At 32.2% G+C, this 14,082-nt stretch overlaps 1 protein-coding gene across 2 annotated transcripts in view; it reads right to left on the reverse strand.

Moving 5' to 3' along the window:
• LOC115881302 (protein FAM135A) overlaps positions 1–14,082 on the reverse strand; it is a 94,605-nt gene that overhangs the window by 2,516 nt on the left and 78,007 nt on the right. The window contains exons 12-14 of one of the 2 annotated variants that reach the window (XM_030898730.1): positions 12,897–13,049; positions 4,966–5,136; positions 1,904–2,069 (exon numbers count right to left, since the gene is read on the reverse strand). In XM_030898730.1, coding sequence (XP_030754590.1) covers positions 1,904–2,069; positions 4,966–5,136; positions 12,897–13,049 — 490 coding nt within the window. Of the gene's footprint in view, positions 1–1,903; positions 2,073–4,965; positions 5,137–12,896; positions 13,050–14,082 lie in introns of both variants that reach the window. The other variant, XM_030898729.1, reaches the window with a different exon arrangement.

Here is a 14,082-nt window from a genome sequence, read left to right on the forward strand (position 1 = left end):
AAAAATCCTTGAAAGAATATCCCAAGATCCTTGGGTTTAAAGCTAAAAAAATATAAAAACAGTTAATATATTACCTATTTTTACCTATAATATGGCCCATACCTGCTACACGCCGAAACGTCGATTTCATCATTTTCTTCATGTAATTAATATCATATATACTTTATTAAAGTGTTAACAAGGAACTTTATATCAAAAAACATCTTTGTACTTATAAATTTCAGCCGAAATATCAGAAACAAACTTCCAATCAAATCTAAACGGCAAAAATTAAAATGGCGCCCGACCTTGCCAGAGGCCTCGGAGTTGACACATAGCTAACACACAGACAAAAGAAGAGGACGCCGACGTGCCAAAAATGTTCCGTAACAGAAATTGACAGAAATCATATAGAAATATTCAGATTTTTGTCTAGGACAGTCTAGAAGGCCATGCTTTCTGCCTGGGTAGGACGGCGCCAGAACTGTTTCCAATTTTCCGGTTTACTGTCACCCCCCTGCACACCACTGCTTCTAGTTGCATAAATTTGGCGCTAAATTTAAAAATGTGACTAAACCATGTAATTATCAATTTCGCCCCCGTCTATCAATTTCGTCCCAAACTATGGTAATAAAAGTTTTGATACAATTATACAGGGTGTTTCAAAAAACATGTGCCACCTTTCATGGGGAGGTTTCTCACACGTAAAAATAAGATTTATTTTTCATATCAACATAGGTCCGATTCTGCTTTGTTTTGTAGCTACAGGGTGTTAAAGTCTTAATATTTTTTCGTTTTATTATAACTTTCTTCCAATAAGTACTTTTAGCGGTTAGAATGAAATTTTGAGAAATCAACATGTTCAATCCTAACAAATAACTCAGAAATTACTAATTTTCTAATGTTATAGAACATTTTTTGCTTAGAATTCATCCCTTTATTGATTTTTGCAATTAAAATGGGTGATTTATTTTACACCCCCGAGAAGGGGTGGCACTCACCCCCAGAGTGAAAACGCACATCGCTACTATGTAACTTTTGTTTCTTACATATATCTCTATTCGCTGGTAAAATTTCACGTCAATCGGTGCGGGTGTAAAGAATTCGGAGGTACCGTAAAATGGGGTGAATAGAAACAGTTTCGTAGGCTATTAGCGATATACCGGTTGATAAAAATGTGGTAGTATTTTCCCGAATATTTTAAAACATGGGTCTTTGTTTGTTCTTTGCGTATACATATAATTTGATTTTTGAAAAATATGCATATAAATATTAAATAAAAATAACATTTGTGTTTCTATCTGCTATTCAGGAGAATAGAAACACACATTGATGTTAATGTTTTTATCTATTCTACTTCCAACAAGGCGATTAGAAACAGTAAATTATTACATATTTAAGTAGGTTTAACAATAATTAATAATACATATAATATGACAACTTACATGTACCAGCTTATGTATCACTTTAAAAATAAATATTTTATTTATAAAGTTTTCGCGCCATACAAATAGGTGATAAATCGATCTCACATTTATTGATCAGCTGATTGACAGAAACAGTGCTGCCACAGATAAAAATATAGTTTTTACATTTTATTGTGTATTACCAATGATAGAAAAATTAAATATGTCGACTTTTTTTACTTTGTATATTTTTAATCGTGATTTGATTTTTTTCAGAAATTTTGTTTCTATTCACCACTATGTTTCTATTCACCCCATTTTACGGTAATACCCTATTTTTATCCTCGCTTACTGGCCTATAACAAAAATATAACACAATTGACAATTGTATTATGTCTGTGAACAATTTGACCAAAATTTTCTCTGTTGCGAGAAAAACGTCTGTTTTTGCGAGTGTATAAAAAGAATGAGAATCAGTAAATTGGTACACATCATCAGTCAATAGAGTATATTCTTACCGATCAGTCATTGTATCGAAATCACTAAACGTGTCTCCCTGATTTCTTTCGGACATTAGAAAATCCAGGTAAGCTCCAGGAAGTCCCATCTCCAAATAAGTCTTAACGAGTCTTAAATCGGCCGAATTCCCATCCAAACCGTGGACACAAATTACCAAATGCATCCCTTCTGAAAAAACAATGGAAAACATTTTAAAACCTCGTTTTAAGAGATTTAAGAGACATTTAGACTTTTTATAACGATTAAATTTAAATATTATGTAAGTTTACTAAAATGTTCTTTAAGAAATAGCATGTTTAATTTTTTTTATTATCAACTATTATACAGGGTGGCGCACCTCATTCGCCTCAGTTGATTATACGAAAACGGAAAGTAGTAGAAACAAACTATTTCATGGGTATATGTGGGGAGGCAATGTGTACAATTTAAAATTATTTTGAAATATACAGGGTGCTTTAAAACTAAGATCCATACCAAAGTTGGATTCTTGGGCATAAAAAAGGCATTTATTATAAGGGTTAAATATGTTTAATATCTTTGGTTTTTAAGATATTTATTAAATTTGCAAGCTACAATAGAATAGATTATAACACCCTGTACAGGGTGGGTCAAATTAGACGCTTTTAAATGGAAACACCCTTTTCTATAGGAGATAGACTAAAACTAATATCGGTGTCTGGAGCTCAATTTTTGTCAAAAACATGATGGTGAAAACCGCATATCGATATCTATTACCGTTTCGGAGTTACGGGGTGTTTTTCAAAAATATGCATTTTTAACAAATCGCTGTAACTCTTTTGCTATGGAAAATTTTGTATTTTTATGAAAACATTTCCAAAGCACCTTTTTACGTAGAATTTAATGGTTTAAGTATAATTTTTCTAAAATTAATATTTTAAGAATTATCAACAAAAAATGATTGATTTTTTATATGGGACACCCTGTATATTTTTAATTTATTGAAAATAATTTAAAATTACCTTTCCAAAAATATAACATACTTAATATTTTGCTCGATTCCTCTTCGAGATATAGAGTATATAAAAATTCGCCCGCTTTCAATAAGTAGGCTTTGAACGGCACCGGCTGTAATGCAAAAAAATTCTAGCTGTGAGCATCAATTAAAACGAAAATAATATTTGCTATGAGAGATGCAGAATTTTATAACAATTTAAAACATATTTAACCAACATCAACACATTTAAACTATATCTAATAACATTAAAAATAAATAGCAAACCAAGACATGAGATTTTGCTATAGGTGTTCAACATATCGACCGTCTTCTGTTCAGACGGGGCAGTTTTTGAACATTTCTCGCGAAATTCATTAACTCAGTGGGGGTGAAAGATATCCTCTCATAACTGCTAAGTATTTCTAATTCTTGTCTAGATTATACGGAAGAATAAGGAACCTTTTTTTCGCAAATATATCAATAGGATTAGATCCATGGGCACTAAGTCAGGCGGCCTCGACGGCCAACGGCTGGGATCTTGGTTAGCTATTCAAATATTCTTGAAATTGGCTGCAAAAATTTGCTAATAACTTCAGCGTTCAGAGCCGGTTCGTCGTCTTGCTGGAAAAATATGTTTTCGAGTTCCATTAGAGGTATATCATCAATAAGGGGTCCAAAGCCTACTAGTTAAAAGTGGTGAACTTTTAAAAATTCTGTATTTCGAAGAGGATTATAACAAAATATCAAGTGTGCTATATTTTTGGAAAGTAATTTTAAATTCTTTTCAGTTAATTAAAAATATGGAGGGTGTCCCAAATAAAAAATCAATTTTTCTGTTGATAACGATAAATTATTAATTTTAAAAAAAATATACTTAAACCATTAAATTCTACGTAAAAAGGTGCTTTGGAAATGTTTTCATAGAAATACAACATTTTCCATAGCAAAAAAGTTACAGCGATTTGTTAAAAATGCACAGTTTTGAAAAACACCCCGTAACTCCGAAACGGTAACAGATATTGATGTGCGGTTTTCACCATCATGATTTTGATGAAAATTGAGCTCCAGACACCGATATTAGTTTTCGTCTATCTCCTATAGAAAAGGGTGTTTCCATTTAAAAGCGTCGAATTTGACCCACCCTGTACAAGGTGTTAATAACCTATTTTATTGTAGCATATGCAAATTTAAATATCTTTAAATATTTCAAAAACCAAAGATTTTAAACATATTTAACCCTTGGCTAATGCCTTTTCTTGGGCCTAAGAATCCAAAAATGAAATAAAATACCGGGTGTTCCATAAGAAAAAATATAACTTTGGTATGTATCTTAGTTCTGAAACACAGTATATTTTAAAATAATTGTAAATTGTGCACATTGCCTCCCCACACGTTTCTACATCTTTCCGTTTTCGTATAATCAACCGAGGCGAATGAGGTGCGCCACCCTGTACACAGGATGTTTCAAAAAACATGTGCCATCTCTCGTGGGGAGGAGGAATTCCTCAAATAAGTAGGGTTTCCATAGAGGCTTTTGGAAATTCCGGACAAAATCCGGACGTCGCAAAAAAGAAACTATAAATTTATTTATGAACTTTTATAGGACGGAAATAATAGCCCCTAAATCAACAAAATATAAAGCAAAAAACATTCACTATAATATATTGTTCACTATTATTTCTAGGAGTGCACCAAAAGTGAAAAATTTGAGGGTGCATCCACATCATCCTATAGAAAAATCGGAACGGCGCGGCGTATCGGCATAACGACCTTGTATCGATTTCCAGCATTTCTATTGGCTGAAGTTGTTGACAGATGAATTTTCGAAAAATTTGCTAGAAATAGATTCAAGGTCGTTACGCCGATACGCCGGCGCCGTTCCGCTTTATCTAGGATGATGTGGATGCACTCTGAGAGCCATAATATAGACAGTCTTTAAAACCCTGTAGCTATGAACCAAAGCAGAATCGGATCTATGTTGATATAGAGAATAAATCTTATTTCTACATGACAAATTTCCCCACGATAGATGTTTGAGGCACATGTTTTTTGAAACGTCCTGTATAATAAGTATATCACTTAATATTATTTTGTTTAAATACAGACCTGGCGAGAATATCCGAAATTCGTCGGCAATATGAAAATACGGCACTGTGGAAGCAAACGAATTGAGATCGGAGTAGAGCACCCCTTGAAAATTTAATTGACTTTTGAATTCCTTCTTTGCCTTTAGGAACGCCTTCAGGGACTCACTGTTGCCTTTGTAAAAATTGTTCTCTAAAAAACGTACGTAATTTTATTTCAGACGTTTCGTAAAACACATCGCTGGTTTCCTACACCAACTCATTAAAAAATATATTTCGTTGATATTATTGATCTGACTTTTATATTACATACAGGATCGGCAAGATCTGGCGTTGAGTGCCGATTTTCGTATGGTTCAAGCAATGACTAAAGAATCCAAGGACATATAACACCCGAGACCAAATTGTTACCATGGCTCCAAACAGTGCCGTAGCCATATATTTTTCTTAACTTAGCTGCTTGAAGGGATATTTATATTTTTGATAAATGTTTTGACTATGCCTATGGTGTAGGCGGTGGTATCATACTAATTAATTACCAAAAAAACGTATTAAAATGTTAACAAAAGGTACATAACTAGTATCGACGATTAGCACATATCAAGTACATATTATAGTATCAGAAAAATAATTACCAAATTCACTAAGAAAACGGTAAAAAGGTGGGGTGGACTGTTTATTTACTGATGAAAGACAACTCCTGGCTCTTTCTTATTATTGCGGCTTTTACACGTGAAAGCTGAACACATCACCATTGTAATAAAGTTTAAACAAAGTTCACTACACACAACAAATTACTAAAAATCGCTAAAATTGATGCTGTTGACGAGGTGGTGACTCATCCGTAGGCTCCAATATGATGACGTCTACCGTAACAAATTCTGCTGCAGCCCGTACATGGGCGTTACATGTCCTTGTATTCTGTAGTTATTGGTTTGAAGAATACATCAGTTAATACGCTCAGTACAAAGTGTCCCATTTTCCTACGGTTCATATCAAATAAACTTCTAGTTATTCGGCGCCGTGCTGACTAAATGGAATTTAAATTTCCCGCTGGGGATTCAGGTGACAGCTCTGCTGTAAAATATATCAAGTTGCCGCATTTATTTATTTATTTGCATAGATAAATGCAACAAGTTTAGATTCGAAAGCCCGTAAAAATTTTGGGTCGCGAAATTATTTTGGGTCGCGACCGTTATACGCGATCTGGCGCTGCTATAGCGGTCGCTAACATGTCGCTAAGAACAACGGCAAACAAAAACAGAAATAATTTTCTCTTGTCAAAGTCAGAATCTGCAAAAATCATAATAATCTTTCAAAATCTAAACCGCTCTCATTAAATTAATTCCGAAAAGTGTTTATAGCGTCCATTTTCAAAGTAATTATTGCTATCTTGTGAGTTCAATTCAAGTTTTATTTACTCCAACCGGTGATAATTGTGAAAAAGTGGTATTAAAAACTTAAAAAGCTATGCTGTGAACTGTGAACTGCAAAAACCATCGTGGATCGTGGCATAACGTCGGTTTCCAATGTTTCATAGGTATTTCATACATGCGTCCTTATATAAAATAAAGTTTCTTGTATGCAACAAACTGTATTTTATTTCTAAAATTAAACGAAAATAATAATAAATTTGAATAAACAATATTTGGCGATATAATTCCGGAAAAAGTCGAACCGGTCCGAAATTTTCAAAAGTTTTGGGTCGCGATCGTTGCAAGAATAGCGCCAAATAGTGTTTACATTGTCCTTATGGGCACTTTCCAATCTAAACTTGTTTCATTTATCTATGTTTATTTGCTGACATTTTGTCATTCGTTCTGACTAGTAGTGGGAAGTATCGAATGAATACCATCGAAACATTCGATAGTTGCAATTCATTCGAATAATTCGATAGATCCGTCATCTGCCTTGAAATATTGTATTCTAGTAATTCGGCAGCAAAAACCATTTATTTATAAAATTCATTCATTTATGAAATTCATTTATTCGCCAGGATCGATTATAATAAAATATTAACTGAATTTTAGTTGTTGCCCGGCGACGTAGGTTTCTTTCCGAGAAACCCGACAGCGGTCGGTGGCAATGCTATGAAAGAAGCCGGCATCTTTGATTTTGCGGAGTCAGATATAGATAAGGACACATTATTTTTTTTATTGAGGTGCTAGTATTTACACAGAAAATACATTATGAAGGGCGCTGTTGCCATATTTTGGTATTAGTTGATATTAGCAAAGAATATTATTGTTTGGCTTTAGTTAGTTAGGGATAGTATGTCTATATATTCTGCATTTTTTTTATTAATACTCTATTGTTACACTGCAATAATACTTGTTATTTTGGATGTAGGAAAATGTTTTTTAATGTTTTTAAGCAAAGACTGGTTTAATAAATAATAATAACAGCAATAATTTGTTATACCTATAAACAACAAAATTTAAAATCATTTAATATAAATATTTTTTTTAAGTAGTAGCAAAATATAAACAACAAATTAGATGTCAAAATTATTTATATTAGATCCTATTTAAAAATAATATAGTCTCTAAATTTTTTGTGTGTGGCAACGTTGGTTTATTATATAATAATAATTACAGAACTAATTTGTTATATTAACAACAAATTTTAAAATCATGAAATATAAACATTTAATATTTTTTTTATATTAATTATTATATATTATACTTTTATATTAATTATATATATTATAATATTTTATTTATATTAATTTTCTAAGCATGCAGTGTAATGGAAGGAAAATATAAATAAAAAATTAGAAATCAAAATTATTTATATTAGGTGCTTTATATTACTAGTTAAAAATTATATTTACTTTTACTGGCATTTACTTTAAAAAATAAATGAAATATTTCTTCGCAAAAAACTACATGTAAGAGAATTGGCATAAACAAAATACAAACATCGTTAACTTTTTTTTTAAATTGGCACGTGTAAAACTTTCATTTTAATTTTCTCACCCCATAGTTTGAGTTCGATAACCCCATTTACTTAACCACATTACTTAAATATGATTATTAAGTTCAACTAATTCATATTATTAAAACATCTAAAAATACAAATATGTATTTTAAAATTAATTGTAAGTTCATCTCATCCCTCTTAAAAATTGCTACTTCTCAAAATTTCCCATTAAAAAATAGACCATATACCATATAAAATTAAATAATTGAAAGATCGGACTACGGAAAACCACACAAATTTTCGGAAAAATTTTGACCACCTGCACATGCACACAATCGTCACTAAATAAAATTAAAAAATACTATTTTAGTATTTTAACTATTTTAATAAACGCAAAAATAGCACAGTATTTATACGGCGAAGTTATAAAAATTTGGAAGAACTAATAATGCACTGACGCATACAAAAATCAAACGAATACTAAATTTCATTTATCAAAAGCATTCGATAGTCGTGGCTCAACGATAACCATTTAGTCGCACGGCGAGGTTGTCACATATGCTTTAGTATACAAATGAATGAATGATTTTATTCGAATAAAACCATTCGATAGTTGAAATCATTCATTCATTAACCATTCGATAGTCTAATTCATTCGATAGTTCTCATCGCTAGTTCTGACACTTAGTTTTTTTATTATGAGTTTTTAAGTAAATAATAACTGTTTCTATATTTATAATTAATTTATTTTTGTTTCCTTCAATATTTTGATTAAAAGAAAATATATAAAGGTAGGCAACGCTGTGCCGGTCAAGCTTAATCACGCGACTAAAAATTTATTTGGTATGAACTCTATGTTTTTTCGGTTTATCGTTTATGAGTCGGAGATATAAAGATGCGGTTTTCACATCACTATGCTACTTTTTTTTATGAAACTAAAGATGCTACAGACAGATTTGTCTTAGCCCACTTGGTTTCTGAAATACAGGGCGAATTTGAAAATTTCATATTTTTCGACCTCCGTTGTGTCTTGATTATCTTAAACTTACATATCTAAAAGGTAAAAAAACAGTTTTATTTAAAACTACTTAATTAACTTCAGAAATTATCATTACATAACGTATGATTGTATTATTCTCATGTTATAATGTAAATATAAATAAAAGATAAAGTTAATGAAATATGAAAATATGAACTCTCTTGCTATTAAAACTTGTCTTATAATTATTGTGTAATATGTTTCTGCTTACTGGAACTTCAAGACACACCCAAGTAGCATTTTCACGACTTGCGACCACATGTTTACTAAACACAACGTTGGATTAGTTACAAAAAATAGTTAGCTCCCTACCTTGGGTATTAAAATAAATTTAAACGTTTTTATAACGTTGTGCCGACGTTGGACTAGTACTACAGCAAAGTAGAAGCTTCTGCGACGTCGAATAAACGTTGTCTTGTAACCTTTTTGCTTAAGTGATCTTTAGGTGATTCGGACAACGTAGTTACAACGTTGGACAATATAGAGTTTTCCGACGTCAGTTTCAGGACCTATTCCAACGTTATGCAAACGTCGTCTGTTTTACTAATTCCAACGTTGTTTAGATTTCCTTATTCTTACGTTGGTAGGACGTCGAGTCGTTACCTTTTTGCAACTGTATTGAACCATAACCTTAAATCTTAAATTTTCACTTCATTGTTCTGTTCAGTCAGACAGTTCAGTACTGTTTTTATTTTTATAAAAAAAACTTAATTAAAATGGGACATAAGAAAGGTACATATATTTATTTAGATTATAGAGGGCGGCACAAGCTAGACTCTAGGATGACTAAATTAGGCAATCTTGCGACTAGTATACTACCTGTTAAGGCCGAACTGCGACTTTATTAGTCCAGTATGCGACTACTCGAACTACTCCATCTTAATCTCCCAAAACAACATAGTGAAAGCCGCCATGTTGTTAAATAAGAAAATGTTTCGTTCCTAAAATAGCAATTCCTGCTTTTTGAATATATTAACTTGAAATATTTGACCCTAAAAATCACGCGCGGAAACAATTTTTTCGACTGCGAATAAATTATTCTCATTTTACTAAAAAAAAAAATTCAGAAAATTTTTAAAACTTCTTTAATTTTAACGCCCATTAGTATTTTTCAAAGTAGAAACAATACATTTATCAGTAAAGTTGTTTGCGTTTAACTTTTCTGCCTTGGGTAACGAGTTACAGAGTCGGTTAAAGTGTTTCAATAATTATGATCTTCAAACATCCTCCACACTTAAATACTTTTGTTTAGTATTCCTTCACTGCCATCTGACATATGTCTCTAACTAAATCATAAAAATAATATTTTTACTATAATTATCCCAATTTAGGTTAAAACGCGACTTAGACGCCATATTAGTTTTGTATTTCTGTGAATTAGGATTTTAAACAACGTTGCAGTTTGTACTAAATTAGGCTTCTAGCCAACGTCGGTATCGAACGTCGTTTCTACCCAAAAATTATTCTCCAAACTAGTGCAGAGTAGGGTTGGCACGAGGTTGTACCGACGTTGCGCCCCGACGTTTGGTCGCGTGACACAACGTTGTCCCGACGTCCAAATGCCGCTTGAGCAGCGCACCAGTCACAGAGATATTTTGGACACTTTACAATTCCACACTTTAACTCACTTCTAGTAGTGTACATAAATGTTGCTAAAATTAAAACAACAATTATCCTTACAGTGTATCGTGAAACGGGCACAAATTCGCAGAAATGCGGGAACAATTCTAGAGAAAAAGTTTTCTTAGTTTGAACTAGTTTTTCGCTGGGTAATTTTTGCTGTAATTTTCGAAATATGACTAAAACTTTTTTTTTAATGAGACACCCTGTATGTTATTTATTTTATTTTATTTGCCTTGTTATGAGCTTTCTAAAAATATAATGTACTCTATACTTGTTTTCATAAACAAGGTTAAAATGTAATATTTACGTTTTTAACATAGGAGGCCAGTTGAAAATAGGTAATCAAAACAAGTGCACTATATCGAATAATTTATTCAAAGTCTAATTTTGGTTAAGAAGCGATAGCCTCTAAAAGACAAATAAAAGAGGCTTTTTTAATACAATCTAATAAAAATAAATGTATTGCATTTGTAGATATTAGTAATATGTATGGCAATCGCTTCTTTAAATTTAAAGAACATAACATAAATAAACATAACATACGTAAAAATCAAAAACAAATTAAAAATAATCATACAGAAAGTTTGAAGCTGTTTGGTTTTATTTTATTAAGTAATTGTTATCAGGTAGTAATTGTTTACTTTTTGGAGTTTCACTTGATATAATGTCATTTTAACAGAACCTCAACGTTTTTATAGACGCATCTTTAGACGCAGACTTTAAAAAAAATAAAGTGTTCTGAATAGATGTATTTAGATTTTTTAAATAGTTTTTTTCTTTGTTCTTTGTTTTTTTGCTTCAGACGATGGGAAGAGATATACTTCCCGAAACGTTAAGCATTTTTTTGTTCGTGAGGCAAATTTGTTTATCAGTAAACCGAACTGATGAAAATTAGTCTCCGTTGGATTAACGTAGCAGTGTTTACTAAAAGTAACTATTTTATTTTGTAGATTTTCTTAGGGTAGCGAAATACCCATAGGATTTTTTTGGAGAGATGAATCCGCCATAGAGATATATACATTTTTTTCTAATTTTGGTTATTGGCTACTCCACGCTAATTCTTTTCTATATACTTATACCGTGCTTATCTTATACCCTATACACTGGAAATGAATTTATGCAGCTTTTAGATAACACGCTGTTAATCAGAGTTATTCATATTTTTGATGCACTTGTGCAGTAATTTTGCACAGAGAAACTAGCTGGAATAGCTAAAGAACAAAATTATAAATACTAAAAAACTAATACAGGGTGACCCATTTACAAAACCTAAGTTTGGGTTATATTTCATTTAGGTTATAAGAAAACCGCGAGATATAAGGGGAGTTCAATAAATCCAACAATTTCGAATTCGCCTTGTATTTCAGGGACTAAGAGGGATAGGACAAATCTGTGTGCAGCATTGTTAGTTTCATAAAAAAGTAGGTCAGTAATGTGAAAACCGCATTTTTGTAGCTCTCCTCATATACGAAAAACCCTTTAAAACACACGAAAACGTGACACTCTGTACAATGTAGTGAATAGAGAAAGAAGAATTTTCCCAGGCGTATGAAATATAACGCCGGATTATTTTCTCTCTCCGACAGCCTTAAACAGCCTCTACACTATCCCCGAAATGTGTCACGAAATAATTCTGGAAATATTTTGTGAAACGTTTCGCAAAACATTCTGGAAATACTTTCATAAGTAAAGTCAAATATAAGCCCGTGTTATAAAAATTTGTTTCCACGTTTCCTAAAATAGATCGAGACGCACTGTGATTGGTTGTTGGTTTTTTATTGTTAATTCATTATAATAAAATTAAATAATAAACATATTGTAACTCGTATTGTAATTATATTCCTGCAGATTGAGCGAAAAGTTTTGTTCTTAAATATCTACTCTACATATTATAAACGCGTGTTCAAATATTAATCTTGTGGAATATATATCAATATAAAACAAGATGTAATTAACGAAGTATCGTCGTAACAACAGCTATTTTAGAAACGTCTATGGATTAATTATTTAACTGAGATTCATGAAAAAAAATCCTTTGCCTCGGGTACAGATACCGCCACGTTTTGCAAATAGCTCAAAACGAAACAAAATTAATTTAAAAATTAAAAAACGAGGCAACAGGAAACCCTCACGCCCTCCTCACGAGTAGTTTTCAGGCGCTAAGAATCGAAAGTAGGTCGAGGCAAACCAAACTGGTTCAAGACAACTGGAAATAAACCGAAATGCGCCCTTGACCTGCTTCGAAGAGTTTTCCGCATAGTGTAGAGGCTGTTTTAGATTGTCTCTTGCCGATATGGTATGTTGATGTAATTTAAATATTATTGCAGCAAATAAACAATATGTATATCTAGGGAAAGAATCATGGATACCTTCAGGCTCAGTCTCACGATTGCTCTTCAGACTAAATTGACTAGGTTGCCTTTCCAGCGTCGTTTGGGTATCGATTACGTGGTAAAGCAGATTATCTACAGCGTTGATTTCTTCTTCCGGTTCGTCGACAAAGTCTTCTCCTTCCTCATTTTCTGAAACAATACGAAAACCTTATCGTCTTGCACTACAATCGATGATAGCGCTATGCTAAAGAATATACAGTTCTATTGTCCACATTACTGTCGACAATGAAAAAATAATGTTACTACGACATAGGCAACATTCAGTCTCATCATACAGTCTCAGGGCTTTAACAAAATCCAGTATCTGAGATGACTCCACAGAGGCCAGCTCTCCATCCTAGACATCGGCTGTACCAAATTTCATAACACGGACGGTCGTCGCCTCGACGCACTGAGTGATAACCCATACAGCACATCAAATCACATTTACGATGTGTTTACATTATTAGATGTAGACACAGGGTGACACAATTCCCCCGATGTAAATATGCTACGTTTACACATTGTAGTTCAACACGTATGCACAAAGGTTAAACGTCCGCCTCACAATGTAGCCACAGTATAGCATTTACGTATACACAAAGTAAGGGATACACAGTGTGCCGTAGGATACACAGTGCTTGTGTATTACGTTTAAACTATGTTTACACATTGCAGTTGTGACTACCGCGTGTATACGTATGTATTTTGCTTCGTATACTATACATCTTGTGCTAGATAAAACTACTCCTTATGAACGAATTTAGGAAATAACACAAGTTTTGATGCCTAACTTTTCATTCTTTTTAAGAAATATTTATTCAATGATACCAATTATATCTTTTTAGAACGAAAATTAGGAATGCAAAACTTTGTATTTTCCAAAAGTATCTCGATCGTAAGTTCAAGAGAAGTAGCCTTAAAATTGTTCCATTTTTGTTTTGTATTAAATGTACCATTTTTCTTCCATAAAATGGATTAAGTGGTTAAAAAATAAAATTCTTATATTTCTTTATATCATGGAACGCAATAGCGCAAATAATACAATAATAATAATTATTTACACTGGAGAAACCAAAAGTAAGAAAACACTGTCAAAGAACAGAATTTGTATCAAAATATATTAAAAATATAAGTACCTAGTATAACAACATACTAAAATGGTAAACACTGGTATATCGCC

This window comes from Sitophilus oryzae, unplaced genomic scaffold (assembly GCF_002938485.1).
Source record: "Sitophilus oryzae breed Bouriz unplaced genomic scaffold, Soryzae_2.0 scaffold_1714_pilon_pilon, whole genome shotgun sequence".
NCBI lineage: Eukaryota > Metazoa > Arthropoda > Insecta > Coleoptera > Curculionidae > Sitophilus > Sitophilus oryzae.